This window comes from Muscardinus avellanarius, assembly GCF_963383645.1.
Source record: "Muscardinus avellanarius genome assembly, chromosome: 3".
Classification (NCBI taxonomy): Eukaryota; Metazoa; Chordata; class Mammalia; order Rodentia; family Gliridae; genus Muscardinus; species Muscardinus avellanarius.
Window position 1 is genome coordinate 33,343,548 of NC_137788.1, and position 26,188 is coordinate 33,369,735.

Genomic DNA, 26,188 nt, shown 5'->3' on the forward strand with positions numbered 1-26,188 from the left:
TCTCAGCCTCTGAAATACTGGGATTACAAGTGTGTGCCACCACGCCCAGCTTAAGAACACTTTCTTGATAGAACTACTGAGTATACGGGAAGAGGCCTGAGCTAAGAGAGCAAGCCACGTGACTATGTAAGAGCAAAGGTTCCACCAGGCAGAAAACACGAGTGCAAGAGCCCTGCATCAAACACCCCCTCCTCTGGGGTGTCCTCGGGCCCTTCCTACAGTCCCCTTCCTCTTTACCCCCGGCAAACACTAGCCAGCTCAAAATGACAAAAATTATAGATCAGTAGGACTGGAATACTCTTAGCCAGACGTGGTACAAGGCTGTAATCCCAGTACTTAGAGGGCTGAGTCAGAAAAGTCAAGATCGCAGTTTCACAGCCAGCATCAGCAACTGAGGCCCTCTGCAACTTAATGAGACCCTTTTCAAGATAAAAAATAAAACAGAAATCCAGCATGATGGCGTATGCTTCTAATCTCAGTACTTGGGAGGCTGAGACAGGAGGATCACAGGTTTGCAGCCAGCCTCAGCTACTCAGAGAGGCCCTCCACAACTTAGACCCTTTTTCAAAATAAAGAAAAAAAATAGGGCTAGGTCTAGAGCTCAGAGGTAGAATGCCCCTAGTTTCAATCCCCAGTACCATAAAAGAAAAATAAATAAATAAAATAGGGCTGGGGGTGTAGCTCAGCAGTAGAATGCCTCTGGATTCAATTTCAGTATGACAAAAAAAAAAAAAATAAAAATAAAAAGAGAGAGAGAGAGAGACAAAAGGATGTTCTTTCTAAACCTTCACCATCTTAGTCACCTCCCATTCCATAATATCTCTACCTTCCTATTGAACAGGCTCTTTTTTACTACTTCTAAATCTTCATGTTCTTTCCTTTGATCTGACTTTTCTTCTTTCTCACCTATCTGAACTTTTTTCCCCCCTGGTACTGGGAATTTAACCCAGGGGCATTCTACCTCCAAATCACACCTCCGGGCTACACTCCCAGACCTATTTTATATTCTATTTGGAAACAGGGTCTCTTAAGCCAGCAAAGCTGGCTTCGGAACCTGCACAATCCTCCTGTCTTTGCCTCCCAAGTGCGGGGATTTTAAGCGTGAGCCACCACGCCCGGCCTCCAGCCCTTTTTTAATTTTTTATTTTGAAATGGTCTTGCTAAGTTGCTGAGAGTGGTCTCAAACCCTCCTGTCTCAGCTCACAAGTACTGGGATTACAAAGGTACAAACCATATGTCACCAAGCCCAGCCAACTTGACCTATTTTCAAGCCCTTTTTAAGAGAGTTTTCCATGACTCTGCTAGCCTTCACTGGTTTCTCCCTTCTTAGGAATTTTTAATATTTAATAGTCTATCATAAAATTTACCACTTATAGCCTCAATTCTCCCAGTCCTGTCCACATCGCAAAGCACCATAAATATCTTTGTCCAATTATTAGATCTACCCTGTTTCATGTTTAGCTCAACAATACTCCTTAAGTACAGGGATTATGGTCTTGTCTCTACAATAGAATCTTGCAGAAAATATTAACTTTCATACTACATGTCAATTATATGTTATGTGTCATATACTTTATTTCATTTAATCATCATAATAATGTATTTATTGGAACTCAGGATGAAACCCAGAGGCCTTCTACCTCTGGGCTGCATTCCCAGACCTATTTTACTTTTTATTTAGAAACAAGGTCTTGCTAAGTTGCTGAGAATCTCACTAAGTTGCTGAGGCTAGGTTTGAACCTGCAACCCTCCTGTCTCAGCATCCCAAGTACTGGGATTACAAGCCTAAGCCACCACACCCAGCTAATAATGTTGTATTACTGATATGATTTTTCCTACCTTACAGAAGAAACAAAGGCACAAAGAAGTTATAATCTTGGAAAAGACAGAGCTTTTAGCTAAACTCTATTTCTGAAAGCCAGCATAAAGTAGGCTACAAATAAATGTTTGTCGAATTATCTTTTTGTTTCATGTGTACTGATGGTTTCGTCAGCCCAAATACACTAATAAGGGAGCCAAGCATGCAGGCGCACAGCTGTAATACTAGTACTTGGGAAACTAAGACAGGAGGATTGGAGGTTCAAGGCCAGCCTCAAGCATCTTGGCAAGACTCTGTTTCAAATTTAACAATAACAAGGCCAGGCATGGTGGCACACGTTTATAATCTCATCATTTGGGAGGCTGAGACAGAAGGATCACGGTTCGCGGACAGCCTCAACTACTTAGTGAGGTCCTTTGCAACTCAGTGAGACCTTGTTTCAAAATAAAGAATAAAAAATAGGGTTGGGGATCTAGCTCGGAGGTAGAATGCCCCTGGGTTCCATCCCCAGTACTGCAAAAAAAAAAAAAAAAAAAAATTAAAAATACATAAATACAGTTGGGGGTGTAGCTCTGAGGTAGAGCATTCCTGGATTCAATCCCCAGGACCACACACAAAAAAAGTTAATTTTAAAAATAAAATAAAATAGGCCGGGCATGGTGGCGCACGCTTGTAATCCCCGCGCTTGGGAGGCAGAGACAGGAGGATCGCGCAGGTTCGAAGCCAGCCGCGCGCGCTGGCTTAGGAGACCCTGTTTCCAAATATAAAATGTAAAAATAGGCCTGGGAGTGTAGCCCAGAGGTAGAAGGGCTTCCAGGAACCCCAGTACCACCAAAAAAATAAATAAATTAAAAAAATAAAATAAAATAATGAGGGTAAAAATCATGCCATGGGGTTTATGCAGTGAAGTGAAGGAAAGAATTGCCCTTCCTGGTGAGTACACATCAGGTGCTAGGTTTAGTAATAGGCATTTTGTGTCCAGCATCTAATTTATTCTGTGAATAGTCAAGGAGTGCTTCTCTTTAACAAAGAGCTGTTGTAATTCCTCCATTAGATTCACCCAAAATGTCACCCACTTTCAATCAAGCACAAATACCCCCACATGTAATGAGTGCTACAACCTCTTTGCACCTCCAGCTCAAGGAGAACAAAACCCCCTCAACTTGGGTCAGCTAATAGGGTTAAAAAACCTTAGCTAGGCTAAGCATTTCCCACACGCCTGGCCTTCTTCAGGGCAAATCATCTTGTTCTTCAATTCAACATTCATGATCTCATTTATTAAGCACTTCAGCCTCGTGAAGTAGGTGACGTTTCCTCCACTTTATAGACAAATAAAACAACAGCCAAATAAAGGACGTTGTTAATCTGAAGTCACGTGGCAATGGCAGATTCTATACCAGAAGTCAGGTCTCCTGACTGCCCTATTCCACTCAAAGAACAGACACTCAGAGGAGGTAGCTGATTTATCCTGGTCTCACTGGGTTAGAGCTAAAATAGCAAAAGCTCTGAGATAATCTTCATTTTAAAAAATATGCACTGAGCCAGGCGTGGTGATGCTTGCCTGTAATCCCAGTATTCGGAAGACTGAGATAGGAGGATCACAGGTTCAACACCACACCAACCTCAGCAACACCGGGGGACTCGCAGCAACCTCGCCAAGGTTTGAAGGTCGTTTGCTAAAGGCAGGATACTTCCTGGCTTTATATCCCAGTCACACACACACACACACACACACACACACACACACACGCACGCACTGGACGCCCATATGCCAACCTTGTAGGTTCAAATACCATCTCCACCATTTACTTGCTATGTGACAGAGAAAGTCCCAATACCCTCATCCCTAAATGGACAGATAATAATAGTATCTACTAAGAGTAATGTCATGGGAAGTTAAAGAGGTGACATACGGTGGGGACCTAGGAAATTCGGGTTCCCTTCACCTACACCCTGTGGCCCTGTCTCGGGTTCACCTCCTACGACCACGCGCCTGGGTGTCCACTCCTTTAGAGGCCTACACTCGACCTCGGGATTCCCACGCTCGGGTCAGCCACACTGCCATACCTGCATGGAGTCAGCGCTGATGATCTCGCCACCGAGCCGCTGGCCTAGCTGCAACGCCAGGGTGGACTTGCCAGTGCCCGTAGCCCCGAGAATCACTACAAGAGGCAGTGTCCGTTTCAGGCCCTGAAGCCCAGAAGCCACAGGAACTGCTCGTGCCGCCGCCGCCGCCGCCATCTTGGCGACCTTTGCGCATGCGCGGGAGCAGCTGTCTCCATGGCAACAGTCACTGCGCCAGCGCGGATCTCAGGCGCGGCGGGGAGGGTGTCGAGGGAGAGGGAGCTGTGGGACAAAGGTCCCGAGCTTAGGAAGCTCGCGATGTGGCTGCCATCAACTAGCTCAACTACCTGCTCTCTTAAAGCCTCATCTAAAATAGGTCTGTTTATTATTCTTTCATGACACCCAATTCTTTTTCTTCACAGCACTAATTGCAATGTAAAATGAAGTATTGGCCTCTTGTTTATTGTCTGACTTCTACTCTAGGCTTTTGGTTCCATAGAGACAAGGGACAGATTCTTCCTAGGTCATTGTTGTATGTCCCATACTTAGTACAGTACCCGGTACGAAAGACACCGGATAATAGATGGATGGGGAAATAACTTAACTATTAGTGCTGGCTTTAGTGAACTCAGAGGCGTGGCATTCTTCAGAATCAGACCTGCCCAGTTCTCAGGCAAGGGCGGCTGCTCTAACGTTTTCGTATCACAGTACAACTTCAGACACGATCCGAAGGCAGGACAAAACTTTCCATCCCGTTGGCCAAAGGATGCACGGAAAGGGTGACAACAGAAAGGCAAGTAAACAACAACCCACAAAATTAGCAGAGAAATAGAAGTCAAAAAGGATACAGTAGTAACAACCCTCGGATTAAAGTCAGGTTGGGAAAAATCAGGACCAGAGAGGACCAAAGTTCAGGGCATCCCAAATGCCCTTTTAAGAAATGGGTTTGGTAGCTGGGCTTGGCGGCGCACGTTTGTAATCCCAGCAGGAGTATAGTGGTTTGCTGACAGCCTGTTTAGTGAGGCCCTTTGCAACTCAGTGAGACCTTGTTTCAAAATAAAGAATAAAAAATAGGGCTGGGGGTGTACCTCTGAGGTAGAGTGCCCCTGGGTTCAATCCCCCATACTACAAAAAAAAAAAAAAAAAAAGAAAGAAAGAAAGAAAGAAAGAAAGAAAGAAAGAAAGAAAAGAAAAAGAAATGGGTTTGGAGCTAGGCATGGTGGTGTAATTCCAATACACAAGTAGTGAGGTTCTCATCAGCATAGTTGGACCCTGTTTCAAAAAAGAATAAAATTGAGCTAGGGATGTAGCTTGGAGGTAGAATGCTCCCGAGTTCAATCCCCAGCACCACAAAAACATAAAAATAAAAAGAGTTCTGGGGGTGTAGCTTGAATGTAGAAGGCATTTGGGTTTAATCTCAGTAGCACACACACACACAAAAAGGGCCGGGTGTGGTGGCACAAATTGGGTGTGGTGGCACACAGCTATAATCCCAGTGCTTAGACAGGAGGATTGCATGTTTACAGCCAGCCTTAGTAACTTAGTGAGGTCCTCTTCAACCTAGTGAGACCCCATTTCAAAATAAAAATAGGGCTGGGGTATAGCTCAGAGGTAGAATAACCCTAGGTTTAATCCCTAGTACCACAAAATAAAAAATAGAGAGATGACATTAGAATCAGATGAACCTATTACCACCATTAACATTTTTAGTGATGGTGACTGAACCCAGGGCCTCCCAGATGCTAAGCAGTCACTCAACCACTTAGCAGCAACCCTATCTCCTAACTTTACCTACAGACTTCAATGTTTCTTATCTTTAAATTTCTCTCAAAATTTCCGAAGGAGAAAATGCAATAGTCTGAAAAGTGCCTGCTACATTGTCCAGGTACTTAACAACCACCATTTCTTTACTTCCCATCTGCCTCCCTAAAGAGATAAGAGCAGCAGTCTAAGGGCAGAAAAAAATTTAGTAATATGTAAAAGTGCCTAAATACCTATTCTGATAACCCCTGTATTAGCCAACACAAGAGGTCTGTAACTGGAAATGAAACTCAGCATAGACATTGCCTGGCTTACATGAGGTTCTGGTTTTAATCTCCAGCACTAAAAAAATAATAATTAAAATTAGGAATTATAATTTATTTCTCCCTGTTATTTGTTCTGTCTAGCTCTCAAGGCAGACCAGGATCCCTTATGCCAAAAGACCAAATTTCCTATGACCCCTAGAAATTTAGAGTATATGACAAGCCTACCAGGAATGACTGCCAACCCATTTCTCAATCACTTGAGTCTGCTTAGGCATAATGGCCACCCCTGCAGACTCAATCGGAACCTTGCAGCCATATCTCTTGTTTGGAGAATACCCGTTCCCAATTCTGGGTCTCCAGGACCTCCTTTTCCCAACCCAGCCTGTGTTGATCAAAAGTCTCATTCTCTCCAATTTGTGGTACCCGCCTGGGGCTGGGTTTAAAATGGAGATGTGTGGCCACATATTGGCAGACACTCTCACATGATGGTTGTTAACTGTAAAGCCTTTGCCTGGAGACTTTCAGAGGGTATGGTTACCATGACAACCACCAGAAAGATGGCAGGCCAGAGAAATGATAGAAATAAAGGGAAAGGGAGGCTGATTTCACGACGACAATCTGATGATGACAGAATCTGCTCACTCAGACAGGATAGCACTGTCCCAAGTCCTGACCAGGTGACAGTTACTAGAGAGCTAGAAAAAGAGGAGGGTGGAATTTACCACCAAGAGACCAGAAGAGGAAGAGGCTGGTTACCAAGGCAACTGGAGAGAAAGGAATGAAAAAATAGGGCTTCACCACAGCAGCAGAAAATTGCTTCTAGCCAAGCAACACAGGACTGTTGCTATAGAAACAAAGAGAACAGGGATCCTGTAGACCAGGGGGAGAATTATCACTGAAATGCTGAGCAGGAAAAACTCCTAAATCAGAATGGAGCTTGTGATCCAAAACAAATGAGAAGAAGTAAGAAAAACTTAGCGCCAATTTCTACCAGTCATGCCAAAAGAAAATGGTAACACATTTTCAAAAATGCCTTTGGATATTTTATTCATAGCTCTGCTTGTTTACTTAATGGATGTCACTGAAAACAGTTCCTGAAAGATATTTTGTAACTTGAAATTCTAATCAGAGACATTATATTCAAGGAAATATTAGGAAATTGAAGTCTATGACCAGCTCATAGGTATTTCTAAAACAACAATATGAAACCCTGTGGTGGGAAGCTTTACAGGGTAATAAGAAGAAAAAAGAAGGCAAAAGGAGTCAGGAAAATTATTAATATTTCTCTCTTTCTCTCTCTCTCTCTCTCTCTCTCTCTCTCTCTCTCTCTCTTTTCTCTTTCTCCCTCCCTCCCCCCCCCCCTCTCTCTCTCTTCAATAGTAGGGATTAAACCCAGGGCATTCTACCTCCAAGCTACATCCCCAGCCCTGTTTTTTATTCTTTATTTTGAAACAGGGTCTTACTAAATTGTGGAGGGAGGGCCTCACTAAGTAACCGAGGCTGGCTGTGAACCTATGATCCTCCTGTCTCAGCCTCCCAAGTACTGGGATTACGAGCGTGCGCCACCATGCCTGGCTGGCACACTCTATTCTGAAAGGAGGCCTGAGAGGAAGGAGAATCTCTCAAGTGTATGTGTATATCCAGAGAAGAAGGCTACAGACGTCTATCTCCAATATACTCTACGCATTACAGATTATTGTAGGCAAAGTAATCCTAGTTTGTTGTTGTTTTGTTTTGTTTTGCAGTACTGGAGATCAAACCTGGGGCTTCTCACTTGCTAGGTAAGCACTCTATCACTGGGCCAAATGCTAAACCCCCAAATCCTGTTTGTTGTTGTTTTGTTATTGCTGGGGTTGGATCCAAGGGCATTCTACCTCCCAGCTACACCCCCAGCTCTGTTTTATTTCTTATTTGGAAACAGGATCTCACTAAGTTCCTGAAGCCTTCCCTAAATTGTAAAGGCCAGCTTCGAACCTACACTCCTTGTCTTAGACCCCCAAGTACTAGGATTATAAAGAAATCGTGTGTGTGTGTGTGTGTGTGTGTGTGTGTGTGTGTGTGTGTGTTAGTTACTGGGGATCTAACCTGGGGGCCTTCTACGTCCAGGGTATACTCCTAGCCCTATTTTATTTTTTATTTGGAAACAGGGCCTCACTAAGTTGCTGAGGCTGACTTTGAACCTGTGATCCTCCTGTCTCAGCTTCCTAAGTACCAGGCACGTACAACCATGCATGGCTTGAAATTCTGGTTTTATTAATTAATTTATTTATTTATTTATTTTTGTGGGTCTGGGGATGGAACCCAGGGGCATTTGACCTCCAAGCTACAGTCCTTCCCTATTTTTTTATTATTTATTTTGAAACAGGGTCTCACTAAGCTAGAGAGGAACTCACTAAGTAGCTGAGGCTGTCCATGAAATGAAATCCTCCAGTCTCAGCCTCCCGAATGCTGGGATTACAAGCGTGTGCCACCACGCCCAGTTGAAATTCTGTTTTTCTGTAAAAATGCACTGAGCATGGTAGTACATGCTCGTAATCCAAGTACTTGAGAGGCTGAGACAAAAGAATTGCATGTTTGAAGCAACCTAGCGAGGCTTTCAGAATTTCAGAATTTTAGAAATTTAGATCAATTCCAAATAAAAAATAAAATAGGCTGAGGGGATAGAGGTAAGATGTTCCTGGGCTCAATCCTCAGCACAATACATACAATCATGCATGCATACATACATATATACATACCAAGATAGGTTCATTCTGGGAGAGCATATCTCTCTCTTCCAGATATACTCAGATATCTGATATCTCTTCTGGTTTTATTTACTTATTTATAGTACTGAGGATTGAACTCGGGGGCATTTTACCTCTGAGCCACACCCCCAGCCCTGTTTTATTTTTATTTTGAAACAGGGTCTCATAGTTTGATGAGAGACTCACTACTTGCAGAGGTTGTCCTTGAACCTGCGATCCTGTCTCAGCCTCCCAGGTACTGGGATTATGTACATGTGTTACCATGCCCGGCTCTCTTCCTGGTTTTAAATGCAAAATGCCAAGATAGGTTCATTCTGAAAGAGACTATCTAAAAAGTAGGAGGTGAGGAATACTCAAACTACTTAGAGTGTAATAATTGCCTGTCCTTCTGAAATTCCACCTAATTTTCACCCCAGTGTATGTGTTGTACCTTAGGGCAGGCAAACAGTCAAGCTGGGTCTCTCTACACCTACCTTAACTTTTTTAGGAAAGGGGGAATGGACATGGAAATATGATAGAAAGAGAGAGAGAGAGAGAGAGAGAGAGAGAGAGAGAGAGAGAGAGAGAGAGAGAGGTTGGGGAAGGTAGGGAGGAAAACCTGGATGATGATTCCACAGCTGTTTACTGTATTATTTTCTATTCTCTGTATACTTCAAATAATTTTTTAATTGGAAAAAGAAAGAAGGTTATAGGAAGAAGGCAGAAGGTAAAGCCATCAGAATAGAAGGGCTGTTAAAAGGAGATCATTCAGAAGGCTCATTCGAGCCAGCCCTGTTGGCCTCTACAACTTAGTGAGACCCTGTTTCTCAAAAGATAAAAAATAGAGATGGGGGTGGAGCTTAGAGAATGCCCTGGGTTCAATCCCCAGTACTGCAAAAATAATAAATAAAAATAAAAATAAAATTGTGCTGGGAATGTAGCCTGGAAGTAGAATACCCCTAGGTTCAATCCACAGTATCACAAAAAAGAAAGAAAAAAAGAAGGCTCTTAACTTAAGATGGAATTCTAAGCCAGGCCAGTGGCCCAAGCCTTTAGTCTCAGTACAAGAGAATAGCAGGTTTGAGAACAGCCTTAGCAACATAGTGAGACCCTCAGCAACTTAATGAGACCCTGATTCAAAATAAAATAAATAAGCTGGGCGTGGTGGCACATGCTTGTAATCCCAGCATTTGGGAGGCTGAGACAGGAGGATCTCGGTTCGCAGACAGCCTCAGCTCTTAGTGAGGCCCTTCACAACACAGTGAGACCTTGTTTCAAAATAAAGAATAAAAAATAGGGCTGAAGGTGTAGCTCAGAGGTAGAATGCCCCTGGGTTCCATCCTTGGTACCGCAAAAAAATAAAAACAAATAAATAAAATAAAACAGGGTTGGAAGTAGCTCAGAGGTAGACTACCCCTGAATTCAATCCCCAGCACAGCTTAAAAAAAAAAAAAGAAAAGAAAGGAATTCTAGAGAATGATGTGGCCTTTGGGGAAGGAAGAAGAAGATGCCAGAGGAGGCCCAAAGCATCTGTCTCCAAGGTAAGAGAAGGAAGTTGGGTCAAAGACAAATACCAGCCTTTGGTACAACCAAAGATGCCCTTATGGTCCAATCCTTATGTTAACTAGGTGCTTCAAATAAAAAATATTTTCTGTGGGAGATACAGCATGATGAATTTGGTGCTTCCATAACAAATTGCCATAAAGTAGACAACTTAAAACAATAGAAATGTATTCTCTTGCAGTTCTGGAGGCTAGATGTCTGAAATCAAGCTGTTGTCAGGCTGTGTGCCCATGTTCCCTCGAGGGAAAGAGCCTTCTTTGCCTCTTCTTGCTTTGGGTAGTTGCCAGCAATTCATATTCATTCATACACACTCTCTCTCTCTCTCTCTCTCTCTCTCTCTCTCTCTCTCTCTCTCTCTCTCTCTTTATGCTGGGGACTGAACTCAGGGGCATTCTACTTCCGACCTACACCCCAGTCCTATTTATTTAATTTGTTTTGTGGTACTGGGGATGGAACCCAGGGGCATTCTAAGCTACGCCCCAACCCCTTTTTTTATTCTTTTGTTTGTTTGTTTTATTTTGGTGGTATTGGGGGTTGAACCCAGGGGCTTTTCTACCTCTGGGATACACTCCCAGAACTATTTTATACTTTATTTAGAAACAGGGTCTCACTAAGTAGCTGAGGCTGGCTTTGAACCTATGCGATCCTCCAGTCTCAGCCTCCCAAATGCTGGGATTATAAGCGTGCACCACCACGCCCAGCTCCCCCAGTCATGTTTAATTTAATCATTTTTTTTTTCTTTTGTAGTGCTAGAGATCGAACCCAGAGGCATTCTACTTCTGAGCTACATCCCCAGCCTTTTTTATTTTTTATTTTGAGACAAGTCTCACTAGGTTGCTAAGGCTGGTCTCAAACCTGCTATCCTTCTATCTCAGCCTCCCAAGAGTACTTGAGATTATAGACATGTACCATCACACCTAGCTCCTATTTTTTTCTTTTATTTTGAAACAGGGCCTCACCAAGTTGCTGAAGCTGACCTTAAACTTGTGATCCTCCTGTCTCAGCCTCCCAAGTACTGGGATTATAGGTGTGCACCACCATGCTTTCTAGCATTTATTTACATTCTTGGTTTATGACATTCTTCATTCTCTGCCTCTCTTTATTTTTTATTTATTCATTTATTTTATTTTTTTTATGGTACTGAGGATGGAACCCATGGGCATTTTGCCTCTGAGCTCCATCCCTAGTCCTTTTTTTTTTTTTTTGAAACAGGGTCTCACTACATTGCAGATGGCCTCACTGAATTGCTAAGCCTGGCCTCGAACCTGTCTCAGCCCCCTAAGTACTAGGATTACAAGTGTGCACCACCATGCCCGGCTTCTGCCTCCTCTTCAAGATGGTTGTTTTCTCTACCTTTGTGCCCATGTCTGAATTTTCCTTTACTTAGGACACCTTCACTGGATGTGGCTTACCCTCATTCCATATGTCCTCATTTTAACCTGATTCCACCTGCAAGGACTATTTCCACTAAGGTCCCTTTCACAGGTTCTGGAAGGATGTGAATTTTAGTCAGGAATGGAGTGGGCAGTATTTCCCACAGTACAGTACCTATAAGCAATCACAATATCTTGCATTTTCTTAAAATTTTTTACTACTGGGGATTGAATACAGGATTGTTCTCTGAGCTACACCTCCAGTCATTTTTACTTATTTATATTTATGTGTTTATTTAATTATTTATTTTGCAGTACTGAGGATAGAATCCAGGGACATTCTACCTCCAAGCTACACTCCAAGCCCTATTTTTTATTCTTTATTTTGAAACAGGGTCTAAGTAGCTGAGGGTGGCTGCAAACCTGCCATCCTCCTGTCTCAGCCTCCCAAGTACTGGGATTACAAGTGTGTGCCACCAAGACTGGCTCCTATTTTATTTTTGAAATAGGGTCTTGCTGAGTTACTTGAATGCTGGACTCAAACTTGCCATCCTTCTGTCTCAGCCTCCCAAGTACGAGATGACAGGCATGCGTCACCATCTCTGGCCATAACATCTTATGTTATTTTGATGAATTGCTGTTTCTATTGGTAAATGGCCAATTCAAATTTAAGACATTAAAACCACTCCAAGTAAGTGAGGGGAAGAAAGAGAGTTGAGTTTCTTTGCTTTTAACAGTTCTGACTTCCTGGCTCTTTGGAACTCCAGCCTCTACTCCTCTGGCCCCTTCTCTTTCTCTTGGCTTGGCATTTTAGGCCTTACTCATCTTTCTATCTCAGTGAGTCTCCAGCCTGTGTCTTCCATTCAACACCTTTGTAATCTCCAATGTCAAATTTCCAACGTTCTGTTGGGCACTTCATTGTGAATGACCTTATCACCTCAATCTCACTGTGCTCCAAACCGCAATCAGTTTCTTCCCCAGTTTCCTTATTTCAGAGAATGACAAGAGGATGTTTGCTTTTGACAGGATCCCCTTAGAAACCTAGCCCAAGCCTAATTTTGTAAAACACTCAAGACTACCTAGCTAGCCAATCAGATCAGATTCTCCCCCTCTCCCCAGATTTGATATAACTTTCTCAACTGCTTCTCCCTAAAGCTATTCCCTTAACACCTTCTTCACTTAGGCAAATACTGCCTGTACCTCTAGTCGGGGTTTTAAGTCACAATCTCAAACAAGTTCTTTTTTTTTTTGGTGGTACTGGGGGTAGAACCCAGGGGCTTTCTACCTTCGGATTATACTCCCAGACCTATTTTTATATTTTATTTTATTTTTTTTATTTATCTATTTTTTTTTTTTTTTTTGGTGGTACTGGGGTTCCTGGAAGCCCTTCTACCTCCGGGCTACACTCCCAGACCTATTTTTTATACTTTTTTATTTGGAAACAGGGTCTCCTAAACCAGTGCGCGCGGCTGGCTTTGAACCTGCGCGATCCTCCTGTCTCCGTCTCCCAAGCGTGGGGATTACAAACGTGCGCCACCACACCCGGCCTTTATATTTTATTTGGAAACAGGGTCTCACTAAGTTGCTGAGAGCCTCACTAAGTAGCTGAGGCTGGCTTTGAACCTGTACGATCCTCCTGTCTCAGCCTCCCAAGCGCAGGGATTACAAGCGTGCGCCACCACGCCCGGCTCAAACAAGAACTTTCTTGATGACTCCACTAAAGTTCTCTTTCCCTTCTGAAACTATAGCTCTTGCCTGAGATAGATATTGCCTTTTTTGTGTGTGACCATGTTTGCACACTCATAGACTTCTAGAGGGAAGAAATCCTAGTTTCTTCTATCATTGCAAGCACTGTTCTATACCGTGTTCCTTTTTTTGATACTGGAGATTGAACCCAGAGGCATTCTACCTCTGAGCTACACCCTCAGTCCTATTTTTTATTTTGAAATAGGGTCTCAAGCCGGGCGTGGTGCTGCATGCTTGTAATCCCAGCACTTGGGAGGCTGAGACAGGAGGATTACGCAGGTTTGAAGCCAGCCTCAGCTACTTAGTGAGGCTCTCAGCAACTTAGTGAGACCCTGTTTCCAAATAAGATAGAAAATAGGTCTGGGAGTGTAGCCTGGAGTAGAAAGCCTCTGGGTTCCATCCCAGTACCACAAGAAAGAAAGAAAGGAAAGGAAAGGAAAGGAAAGAAAGAAAGAAAGAAAGAAAGAAAGAAAGAAAGAAAGAAAGAAAGAAAGAGGAAGGGAAGGAGGGAGGGAGGGAGGGTGTCTCACTAGGTTGATGAAAGTCTTACTGTCTTACTGTTTGCGGAGGCTGTCTGCAAACCTGCAATCCTCCTGTTTCAACTTCCCAACTACTGGGATTACAGACATGCCCACCATGCCTGGCCTATGCCATGTTCTAAGTATGACCTCATGATTCCACCACCTGCTTGCATGTTAGTGATACAAATTCCTAGCCCTAACTTGTGCAGTCATCTTGATAATGGTGAATAGACACATTCAAGTTTGAGAATCCTGTTTTACCAAGATTTAAGAGTATTTGGGGAGTGGGTACTAAGGATTGAACCCAGGGTGTTCTACCTCCAATCTTTTTATTTTTATTTTGAAACAGGTTCTCCCTGAGTTACTGAGGGTAGTATCGAGCCCATGATCCTCCAGTCTCAGTCTCAGCCTCCCCAGTACTGGGATTTCAGGTGTACACCACCTTGCCTGGCTTGCTTTAGAGTATTTAATAACTGAATGAAGTCACTTGGCTCCATGTCAGCTTAAAGGCACCACAGTACCTAGTGAGGAGCAGTGGAGAGTCCGTGTGTGCAACAAAGTCACAGACACCAGATATGGCCTTTGCTCACCAAGGGCCATGGACACTGGGGACTTATCGGGCTTACCTCTTTGCCCTCCCGCCCTCCTCTTCCTATCTCAGTCTCCTGGCTACTCCTTCCCTGGTAATTAACCACCCCTTGAGGAATTAATGTGTATATTCCAGTTTAAATACTCCTGGGATAATTTCTTGCTTTACCAATTCCTTTTGTCCATCACCTTTCAAATAGGTATGCCTTGGTAGCATGATTTAAATAACACTAATTAATAATTGAGCACCAACTATTGCTCACAACCACCCAGTGAAGCAGGTGCTATTATTTATACGTATTTTATAAATGAGGAAACCGGAGCCAGGCAAGGTTAATAACTTGCTCAAAGTCACACAGCTAGAAAAACGCAGAGCCAAGATTTGGAACTGAGATTGGTTGGGCATGGGCAATCGCTTAACCATACTGTTTCCTGCAGGTTTAAAGGCAATCCAGCCGGGCGTGGTGGCGCACGCTTGTAATCCCCACGCTTGGGAGGCGGAGACAGGAGGATCGCGCAGGTTCGAAGCCAGCCGCGCTGGCGTAAGAGACCCTGTTTCAAAAATATAAAATAGGTCTGGGAGTGGAGCCCGGAGGTAGAAGGGCTTCCAGGAACTCCAGTACCACCAAAAAAAAAAAAAAAAAAAGGCAATCCAGTATTTACAGGGCACCTACTGGACCCCTGGCACTGAGCCTAATCGTCTAATAACACACCTGATTAGAGACTTTAAGAACATATTTACATTTCCTTGCCAAGAGAATGGTAACATTAATACTTCTGATCCCTGTGGTGGGAGCAGTTCTAAATAAACAGACATTAACAAAAACAGCCCAGTGGGTTTACAGGTGAAATGCCCACACACCAAGGGAACATCAGCTACACATTTAGACATCTTCCTCTCCCCCTCCCCACTCACTCAGTCATCAGTCTTTTCCCAGGAGTTATCCTTGGAAAGGAACTTCTCCACCACTCCTATCCCTTCCAGATCAATCTTCTCTTTAGAGGGGAGAACCCTTCTAAAATGAGTATTGTGGAATTTCCTGACCTTAGGTGCACTTTAGACAGATTCAGCACATCTAAGATAGTTCAACTTGTCTCAAAATAATTACCAACGGGGGGGAAGATTAAATAGCACCTTAGCCTTTTATTGTCTAATAGAGAGCATGACCTCTCTTTCCTACAGCAAGCATGACTTCTCAGCTGCCCCTTATTGTCTGTCGAGTTGGGCATGTAGGCCCTTAGGTATACTATTCAGAGGCAAGTCTAATTTGTAGAAACTGTTCATTGAAATCCAGGAATAAACTCTTGGCTATTTTCAGACAAAGATAGAGGTAGGAGTCTGTAAAAATGAGCTAGAAAGGAGCTTAAAATACTTCACATTCCAGAAACACCCTCCCGCCCCCCTTGGAAATGGCTTTATTCCCACTCCTTTCTCAGCAGAGTTAGCTCAAAAGAGCTGAAGCTTGGAATCAGGCAGCTGGTTATGGCTGTGTAGGCTTAGACAAATGGCCTAAATATCTGAGCTTCAGTGTGCTCATCTGTGGAATGGGGCTGATACCACTTTGCTCGCGAGGTTATTGTAAGGATAAAGATATGCAAAGCAACAGTGTTTGTATCCAGGAGTTCCCATCATTTCATCGAATGCCCATGAACTCTTTAAGGTCCAGTAAAGCGAAAGAAGCCCTACACATTAGTCTCTTCAAAACTGGGCCTCAAGCCCTGCACGCTTGTAATCCCAGCACTTGGGAGGCTGAGACAGGAGGATCGCACAGGTTCTAACCAGTCTCAGCTACTTAGTGAGGCTCTCAGCAATTTAGTGAGACCCTGTTTCCAAAAAAAAAAAAAAAAAAAAGGTCTGGGAGTGTAGCCCGGAGGTAGAAGTATACCCTGGGTTCCATCCCCAGTACCACAAAAATAAATAAATAAATAAATAGGCCTCAATAAAGGAGAATAGGGCTGGGGGCATAGCTTAGTGGTAGAATGCTCTGGGTGCAATCCCCAGCACTGCAAAAGAAGAAGAGCCAGGCATGGTGATGCATGCCTGTAATCCCAGTAGTTGGGAAGCTGGGACAGAAAGATTACAGGTTATTTATTTATTTTGGTGGTACTGGGAATAGAACCTAGGGGCCTTCTACCTCCGGGCTATAATCCCAGACCTATTTTATATTTTATTTGGAGACAGGGTCTCTTAAACCAGCTGAGGCACGCTTGTAATCCCCACACTTGGGAGGCAGAGACAGGAGGATCATGAAGGTTCGAAGCCAGCCGCGCTGCCTTAAGAGGACTTGTTTCTAAAATAAAAAAGTTTAAGCCGGGTGTGGTGGCACACGGTTGTAATCCCAGCATTCGGGAGGCTGAGACTGGAGGATCACGGTTTGTGGACAGCCTAAGCTACTTAGTGAGGCCCTCCACAACTTAGTGAGACCCTGTTTCAAAAATAAAGAATAAAAAAATAGGGCAGAGGGTATAGCTCAGAGGTCAAATGCCCTTGGGTTCCATCCCCAAACCCACAAAACAAACAAACAAAACAAAATAAAAAAGTATAAAAATAGGTCTGGGAGTATAGCCCACAGGTAGAAGGGTTTCCAGGAACTCCAGTACCACCAAAATAAATAAATAAATAAATAAGAAAATAAAATAGGGCTGGAGGCCTAGCTTATAGGTAGAGCACCCCTGAGCTCAATCCTAGTACCAAAAAAAAAGAAAAAAGAAAAAAAAAAAAGAAAAAATAAACCAAAAACAAGAGAAGAAAAAGAAAGGCAGATTGTTGGGAGTTTTAGGAAGAGCTCCAGTAATTCAAGTCTGTTAGATCTGACACCTTCTTTGGTTTGGAGTTGGTGACCTAGGGGAAATGAGGGTCAAGTGGTGAGTTTACCTGACAAGAGACTGAGCTTGGGATCAGCTTTTACTAATGTGACTCTGAGCAAGAAAACTCTCTGGGCACAAGTACATGGTTTTCACAGTCCCAGAGGGGAACTTTGGAGCTAGTAAGTGGCAGGCACAATGACGAGGGGGGGGGGGAGAAGCTACAGTGGTGGACTTCCACACACACTCCATGCTGACCAAGCAAGCTGATAGGTCCTGGTTAAGACCTCTGGCTCTGGAGACAGTCAGCTGGCTTCAAGTCCCAGCTCACTTACTCACTAGCTGGGTGAACTTCGGTAGTCCTGTTTACTCTCAGAACCTTAGTTCGCTCATCTCTAACCCTGGCGTGTGGCTGGTGGGGCGAGATGTGGAGTGAGCACAGTGCGGACACATAGGCAGTGCCCCATGGGGAAGAGCGACTAGAAAATTCTCCCATCGAGCATTTACAGCAAGTTTATGAAAACTATGGGTAGTAGAGAAGAGAGCTTTAATTCTCCCTTTACTCACTGAGGGAGAAAGAGAAAAAAAATCACATTACATCAAAAATCCTCAGAGAATTATTGAAAAGACATTCTACAAAAGGTGATCATCATACCACTAAAACAAAAACAGTCCCATCCTAAAGTATGTATAAGGCCTGGCCAGGCATGGTGGTACGGGCCTATAATCCTAGCTACTAAGAAGGTCGAGGCAGAAGGTTTGCAAATTAAAGGCCAGCCTGGGAAACACAATGAGACTCTGTTTCAAAAAGAAAATGAGAAGTCACACATGGTGATGCATGCCTATAGTCCCAGTACTCCGGAGGCTGAGATAAGAGGATTCTAGGTTCAAAGCTAGCTTCAGCAATTTAGCAAGATCCTGTTTCAAAATAAATAACATAGCCTGTACCAGGCATGGTGGTGTACGCTTGTAATCCCAGTACTTGGGAGGCTGAGATAGGAGGACTGCAGGTTTGAAACCAGCCCCATCAATTTAGCAATACTCAGCAAATTAGGGAGACCCTGTTTCAAAATAAAAAAGGATTGAGGATGTAGCTTGGAGGTAGAATGCCCCTGGCTGGATTCAATCCCCAGTAACCCCACACTAAATAAATAAATAAATAAAGGTGTATCACAGTGGTAGAACTCCCCTGGGTTCAATCTCCAGTAAAACACACACACACAACACATGCACACATATACACAGATCTGGAGAGATAGCTCTGTGTTAGGACATGTATCTAGCATGTGCAAGGCCCTGAGTTTAGTCCCCAGAATTGGGGGAGGGGAAAGCATATATATATATATATATATATATATATATGACTTTATAGTTTAGAAAACAGTTTAAAGTCTAATATTTCATTTAATACCCACAAACCCCCTGTGAAATAGCATTTATTCCTGTTTTGCAGATAAAAAAAAATCAAGACAGAAAGGCAAACCTAAAAGGCCTCAGAAGTGGTGGAGGGACTTCAAGCCTTCTAATTCTGCACTCTTTGCAGTTCCCAAGAGAATTTCATTTTCACCAAGTACTGAGCCTACATTGTTTAGACATGTCTGAAATGGCATTTCAGGAACCCAGAGTGGAATGACCAGGTTAGCAACATGGTTGGAGAAATGCAGCCATCTGGATCACTTGTGGCTTCCCTGAAATAGTTTTCCTTGGTTCGGGGGGACTCAGATGGCATAAGCTGCCCCCACTCAGGCATATTTGAGAAATCTTTTATTAGAAGATGTCCAGAAGGCAACAGTTTAAAATCAGGCAATTGAATAATCACAACTAAATACAAAATTGCAGGTAAACTTGCCTTTCAAAATAAATCAGACCCTTGCAAACAAGAGAATTGCCCAAGAGTTTTTTCTTGTACAAAAACAGTTAACACCACTTTGCAAAAGGCATACAAAAATACAGTATTAAAAAAAAAAAGACTCCCCCCAGTAAAATACCCAGCAGCAGCTTATAAAACACAAGCTATTCAGGTGAGACATCAGTAACCTGTTCCTCACCTGTCCTCCCATAAAAGTCAGATGGCTCCTGAAAACCGCACTCCAGAAGGCAGAGCGGCTAGTTCCAAAACTGGAATTCTCTGAGGTCAAAAAACCACCTCAGAAAGAGACCACCACGGACAGAAGGTTTGGAAGTAGCAACTTTTTTCAGAGCCACAAATAGTGTTCCCCTGCCCACCACTTCCAAACCCAGAGCCAGCAGAAACCTGGGCAGAGTTGTAGACATCCTTCTTCCAGGCCAGGCTTAAGGGGTTCCTGAGGTTGCCCACATGACACCTGCTGGGTTAGGTAGCTTTCCCAGGTTGGAGGGTGCACCTGGATTCCACTCAGAGCTACGGAGTCCAGCTGGGGCAAAATCCTTCGTGGTTGGCTGAGCAGAGCTCCTGGAAGTGCTTTTACAACTCACCAGGAAGCAAGTCTACCTTCTGGAGAACTGGATGAGTCCCAGCGGCTCTCCTGAGAACCTCAGTAAGGCCCAGATTCTGGGAAAGGGATCTGACTCATGACAAGCTGGCAGAAAACCAGGTTGGTAGCTGCAAAGCCAGCAAGCCCCTCAGAGTTGCTCGAGGACAGGTTTGCAGGGTTCCAGCAGAACTTCAAATGGAGTCAAGACTGAGATGAGAGGCAGGTGGGAAAGAGGAAGTGATACAGTGCCTTATACCTGCCTTGAGGAAAGATCCCACGATGGACCTCAGATGCCCTTTGAAAAATACCCGGATGGGGAACAGAGTTCATGAGCCTCGTCTCCCAAGGCATCCCCAGGCCTCAAGCCAGGCCCCATTTCCGTAGGTCTGGTGGAAACATTTCTGACCTGTGGGAAAGGGTGCTGTAGAGCCCATTGCATAACAAAGACTGAGACCAAAAAAAAAAAAAAAAAAAAAAAAAAAAAAAAAATCCCTTGTGAGGACAGAAAGGTCCCTCCCTTAGAGGAGAGGGCCCAGAGAGCTGAGACAAAGAAACTAGAGGCCTAGCTCTTTAAATGTTCTCAAGGTCGCAGCACTGAGAGTGAGGGGAGGGGTGTGGCCTAACAACATATATATTAAAGGTTTGCACTCCTCAGGTACTGTAAAGTGTCTGACAGTGAGGTAATGGTCCTTGTTGATGAAGTCTGTGAGCGTGTCTTCACCCAAGACAGTTCATGTGTCTCCTGGAAGAAAGAAGCCTCAGGGAGAGCATCCAGGCCCAGCTGTCCTTGTGTCACCCCGGAGACACCAGTGGGAGCATCCTTTCCTAGCCTACAGCTCCTGCCGAGTGTGAGATTTCATGCAGGCTGGAGCCCCCCCCCCACGCCCACCACCTGTTGCATAGCATCTGTCAGCCTTTTCTTCAGAGCTAGCAAGCTAGCAAGCTAGGCAGACCCCAAGGCTTCTCAGCCAGCCGCCTGCTGAGAAGTCAAAGGCGCCAGAGGACACAGCACTCCCATGAGTCAGGGGAGAGGGAGAGCTGGTTTTCAAAGTTTCCAAGAATGCAAGCCCTTATTGTACGTGCACTGGCTGCAATGCATTCTGGGACCTACTGTTTAGACAGGCCCATTATAACCAAAATGTGCAAATTACTAAAAAGGAGAGGGAGTTTAAAAAATAAACTTGTGTCTTTGTAAGACACAAGAGTCAGGCTTTTTGGTCAGTTAGTAGCCACTGAGGTACGCTATTCTTTTCTGCAGTTGCTGTTGCCGACACCGGAGCTGCCTTTTCTCTGTAGCCATCCTCTTCTCAGCCCCCACCAGGGCTTGCAAGTATTCCAAGGCCTTGCTTAGGATGACTACTTTGGGGGCCTTGGAGCAGCTGGCCAGGGTGGGTACCTGGTCTCTCAGGGCCAAGAACCGCGAGCGGAGGTCATTCCGCCTTTTGCGCTCTAAGAAGTTATGGTTCTTTCTCTTGGTCACGTCCTCAGTATCAGAACTGACAGGTTTGGGGTGGCCGGACTGGGGAGCCTCAATTTCCACAGGTGGGGGGCTCATAACCTCCTCCTCCTCCTCATCTTCCTTCTCCTCGGGGGCTTCTCTCTCCAGAGTCTCTTCTTGGGGGCCCCTCTCAGCAGCCTCTTCTTGGGAGCAGCTTTCTGGGGGAAACCGGGCAGCATAGTTGTGCTGCTGCTGATGGATGGAGATGTGAAAGTGCTTCATGCAGGGATCCAGGGGATCTGCTCGCACCGTGATGGTGACCGGCTTCCGTAGACCTAGAGACTGTCGCTTCTCCACCGTTACAACGTCAATTTCTTCGCCTTCTGTTCAAGAAGGGAGATCAAGAGAAGAAACACATCCCATGAGCATACGTATAGACCCTATAGCTTAGCTTTCTATGCTGGGGCTTGGGAAGGTGGGTAACATTTTCCCCATTTAGATATCAACAAATTGAAGGCAGGCAAAAAATGTCTGATTTGTTTGTACTGAAGTAAGGGAGGAGTGAAGGAAAGGAAGGGAAATAAGCAAGAAGGAAAATATTCTCCAATTTCCTTTTGCACAGCAAGGCTTAGATAAGAACAAAAGGCAGACCCAAGCCAACAGCCCCCACTCTGCAAAAGCTCTCCCCTCCCCCACTGGGGGGGATGAAGAGAAAGAGCTACCGGCCTGGGACAAAGTTTAGCTATAAAGATCTTCCCCAGTCGGGCTCTTTCATGCCCCATCAGAATTGTAAATGAGGGGTCTGTGGGCAGAGCTGCCCTTTGTTCCTGCCCAGCACAGCCTGCACTTGGGAATTGTTACTTTTCACAAGTTATAAATCCTATTATTCCCCCACCTCTCTATTCTGCCATCCTTTCAGTAGAAGGTCCGGAGAGGGAGGGCTACAACCATCCCTCCTCACCCACAGAGGGAGGGAAGGGTTTCCCTTAGGAGCATTTTGCTCCTGGGTTCAATGGGTTTCTAAAGTCATCCATCATTTATAGGTCGCTTGCCCCACCCCCTTCCCTAGACCACAAGAGGGCTGGATTTGTAATTGCAGGTCATGGAAAGCTGTAGGAACTTCACAAAGGTACAGGCAACCATCTCCAAGCTACCTGCATCAGAGGCAGAGAATGAGCAGCAGAATAACCCAGATACAGGCCTAAAATGCCAGGGACCTGCAGCCACCTGGACCTATCCCTACCACTCCCTGGCCGGAAGGGTCTACTAGACTGCCCCAACCAGGGGAGAAACAATTGGGGAAACATAACCCCCCCTACTGCCTACATTATTTAGCCCCTACACAGAAGGCCACCTTAATGCATTCTGTCCCCGACAACAGAAAAGCACCAGTTCACAGCCTCGTTTGCATATCAGGAAGCTTGAGCCCCTTTGTCAGGAAGGCTTCCATTGTGTGGACAATCGCATTATTTCTCCATTAATAAAACCTGACCATTCAGCCCTCCAGGCCCCAAAGCCTGTGATTGGCTAGCTAAACAGTGTTCAGAATGCTGCTTTACCCAGCCCCCAGCCCCTATTGGCTGAGCTCTGCCGTCAGTCACACTCCCCCCCCACCTCATTGTTTGCAATCTGTTGCATTTTGTTCTAGGCCATGTGGCCTGAGAGTGAACCAGGAGCCCACAAACAGGTTCAGGTTAAAGGGCAGGTCAGAAAATGATTCAGGAGGCTTCCCTACACCCCAAACCTTTAATTTTCAGTGTTAAACCTTTTGGCTGGGACGGCTCTAAGGAAGAAATAATTTAAGACATTATTCTCCTTCCAAAGAGCATAATGTCTGACTCTACTCAGGAAATACCCACAGTAAGATAATCAAGTTCAACCCCCTCATTTGCAAGGGGAGAAACTGAGGCCCGGGCTCCAAGTCCATATCACTGTTTTAACATTCAGGATCTGAGTAAACTAAGACTTCTAAAACAATGCTCTTCTGACTCTGCCACTCCAGCCTTTGTAGAGATATATCTTTATTGGTTTCTTGATTTCAGGATTCTCATTCCAGCCATTAAACAAACACAAGCTCTTAGCTTAGAGAGAAAATAGGTTTAAAATGATTTTAACACAGTGGATCACACAAGCAACTTTTAATTCTTCTTGTTACTCTCATTCTTCCTCCCCAGGAAAGTGTCTGACAATTTTCATATGCTATTCCCCAGTTCTCTTTGAAATGTTCATGTAGAAGTTATACTTAAAAGCTACACCGAGTGGGGTGTGGTGGGGCAGCCTATAATCCCAGTACTTGGAAGGGTAAGACAGGAGGATCACAGGTTTGAGGCTGGCCTTGGCAAATTAGCGATACCCCGTTTCAAAATAAATCAGGCTGGGGATGTAGCTCAGAAGTAGAATGGCCCTGGGTTCAAGCCCCGTACCACCCCTCAAACACTGTAAACAGCTACAGAGTCTTCTCTGTCCTAATGTAAGTGCCACTAGTCTCAGCCTGCACACTGTAAGAGCATCCTTTCCAGCATTTCTGATGGGTACAGAATTCTAAGACGATGGGATAAGAACAATGTAGTCTGGTGGCACAGTATGCCCTCAGTGAAGTATGCACTTATATCAAGGAGGGAAGGGAAGGGCCTGGAGCTCTCGGGCCCTGACCCCAGTGTGTAGCCCGGAGGCTGGCACAAAGTGAGGGCCAGTGAACAGTTGTTGAATGCACAGGAGCAGCTGAAGCCCACACACGTATTGGCCAAAGCGGCAGGCAAGAAGTTGCCTTTCTCAGACTGGTGACCACAAAGACCTTGTAAACATCCATGCAGACCCTCTAAACATCCAGGACGAGGTGCCTGATTGGAAATGAAGATTGGTAAAAGAAGCTGGCTAGATGGCAGGAAGCTGGGGCTCACATCTAGTGATTTCCTATCTCTTATCCTCAGTTTTTCCATCTGTTCACAGGGAACATTTACTCCTCCCCTACCTGTCTCAGGGGCTGATGATGAAATGCACAAGTGGTAAGGAGTGGGAGGTGCAGGGGGAGAAGGCATTAGTGGAATTTAAAGTAAAACAGGCAGGAGACCTAGGGGTGTGTGTGTGTGTGTGTGTGTGTGTGTGTGTGTGTTTAAAGGATGAAGGCTTTGGTTTGCACAAGACTCCTCAGTTTCTTCTCTCCCTAGGGGAGTGTGAGTTTCCCAGGAAAAGAGGCAGGGGGAAAACAAAACAAAACAAAAAACAACAAACTTCAAGCTTGGAGTGACTCTAAGGGACCCCTTTCAACCTCCCAAGGACAGAAATCCCCTACAGTCCAACCCGAGTATTGTCCTCTCTAAGCGCCAACCCTCACCACTTCTCCTTGGTCCCCTGGGGCTCCAATCATCAGTGGGACGCTGGCTCCCTCCCCACTTCTCCAAACTGTTTACCAACACACCCACGTGCCAGACAGACACTGCTGGGGGCTACACCAGCAGCTTTAGCCTGGAAAAGGGGAGGTGACCCCGGAGGGCTTGAGAAGAGCCGGCGCTGACCTCAACAGCGGTAGAGCTGTGGCTGCCCACGGTGCCCCCCTCTCAGGTGGCCCGGGGCGGTCCTTACCCGAGTCGCTTGGGCTCTCGGACCCCGAGCAGGCTTGGGTCTTGGGCTCGCCCAGCTGACAAGGGGTGGCCGGCGCCGAGTTGCCGGCTTCCAGCGTGGGAGTGCAGTCCGGGGTGGCGGGTGGCTTCGGCGGGTTCCCCCGGGGCGCGCCGGGGGCGAGCCGGTCGCTCACGGCTCTTTCCAGCCGTTCTCGGGCGGAGAAGCCGCTCCACATGCAGTCACGGCGGATGATGGAAGCGTAGTTCCTGCCCCAAGCTTTCGAGTGACCCCGAGATTCCGCTTCGTCCCCGGCGAGCCCTCCGGGCCAAGGCTCCGGGGGACCAATCCCAGGGGCTGGGTCCCCGGCGCCGGGACCCGAGCCCCAGGGCGGCGACGTGGGGGGCGACGGCACCAGCTCGAATTTCTTCCAGATGTCCTCGCTGGGCGCCGTGGAGCGGTAGAAATCCTCCCCGCAGTCATAGTCGTAGAAATAGTGCTGGTACGAGTCGAAGTCCATGTCCGCTCCCTGCGGGAGGGAAGGGGGACGAACTGAATGGGGTGCGGACGGAGGGGAGAGGCGACCCCAGGTCCCGCGGCACAGCAGGCTGCAGGGCGCTCGACCCTCTCCACACCCGCCGGCTCGCAGCCGCCCGCGCCCGGCCCCCGCGTCCCGGGAAGCCCGGCCCCGGGTCGCCGCGCCGAGCGAAGCCCTGGCGGCGCGGACCGGGCTGCGGGGAGCGAGTTCAAAGCAAACTTTGCCAGCGCCGCCCGGAGCTCAGCTCCCAGGCCCGGCCAGGCCGGGCGGGGGCGCGCTGTGCCCAGAAGGCGGCCCGCAGCCCGCTCGCCCCCCGGGACCCGCGCCCGCGCCGAGGCCACCCGCAGCCTCACCTCGCTCCCGCCGCCCGCCACCTGGAGCGGAGCGGCTCCCCGCCGGCCCCGGGCAGCCCGGCCGCCCGCACACACGCACATGCGCGCCGCCGAGCGCGCGCCCGGCACCCAGAGCGCGCCCCCCCGCGCGCGCCCCCCGCCTCGCTGGCGCACGGCGGCCCGGACGCTCCCGGGATCGGCGCGGGAGCGCGAGCTGCAGGCGCATTGTTTCCCGGCTGCCTTATATCTGGTCGCGCGCCCCGGGCCCCGGGGCTGGGGGGTGGGCCCGGCGGGACAAGCCCCGCCCCGCCCCGCCCCCTCCCCGCAGGCGACAGGTGGGGCTGCCCCACCTCCCGGCCGCGCTCGCCGCTCCTCCGGGTCCCGGGTCGCCTTCAAATAAATTGCACGCCGGGGAGAGCGGAGCAGCAGGGGAGCTGCCGCCGCCGCGGTGGCCTGGCGGAGGAGCGGCTCTGTTTAAAGAGGCGCCGGCGGTCCCCGGCCGGCGGAACTGAAGCCGCGCTCCTCGCCGCTCTGGGCGGGGAAATGGGGCTATTCTCCGCCCCGGCCCGCGAGCCTACTCCCTCCCGCGCGCCCCGCTGGGCTCAGGTGCGTCGGACCTGCGGCGCCGGGGAGGGGA

At 46.6% G+C, this 26,188-nt stretch overlaps 2 protein-coding genes across 2 annotated transcripts in view; both read right to left on the bottom strand.

The window, feature by feature from the left end:
* Window positions 1-4,060, bottom strand: part of TRIT1 (tRNA isopentenyltransferase 1) — a gene marked incomplete at both ends in the record, with an annotated part of 46,546 nt that extends 42,486 nt beyond the window's left edge. Inside the window, one exon of the mRNA XM_080692497.1 lies at window positions 3,887-4,060. Within this exon, the coding sequence (XP_080548623.1) occupies window positions 3,887-4,060 (174 nt within the window). The remainder of the gene's footprint in view (window positions 1-3,886) is intronic.
* Window positions 4,061-20,907: 16,847 nt separating this feature from the next.
* MYCL (MYCL proto-oncogene, bHLH transcription factor) lies at window positions 20,908-25,653 on the bottom strand (the record flags this gene model as incomplete). Its single annotated transcript, XM_080692666.1, has 3 exons — window positions 20,908-21,506; window positions 24,706-25,210; window positions 25,573-25,653. The coding sequence occupies 3 exons, from the start codon at window positions 25,651-25,653 to the stop codon at window positions 20,908-20,910; spliced, it is 1,185 nt and encodes a 394-aa protein (XP_080548792.1).
* Window positions 25,654-26,188: the final 535 nt, after the last annotated feature.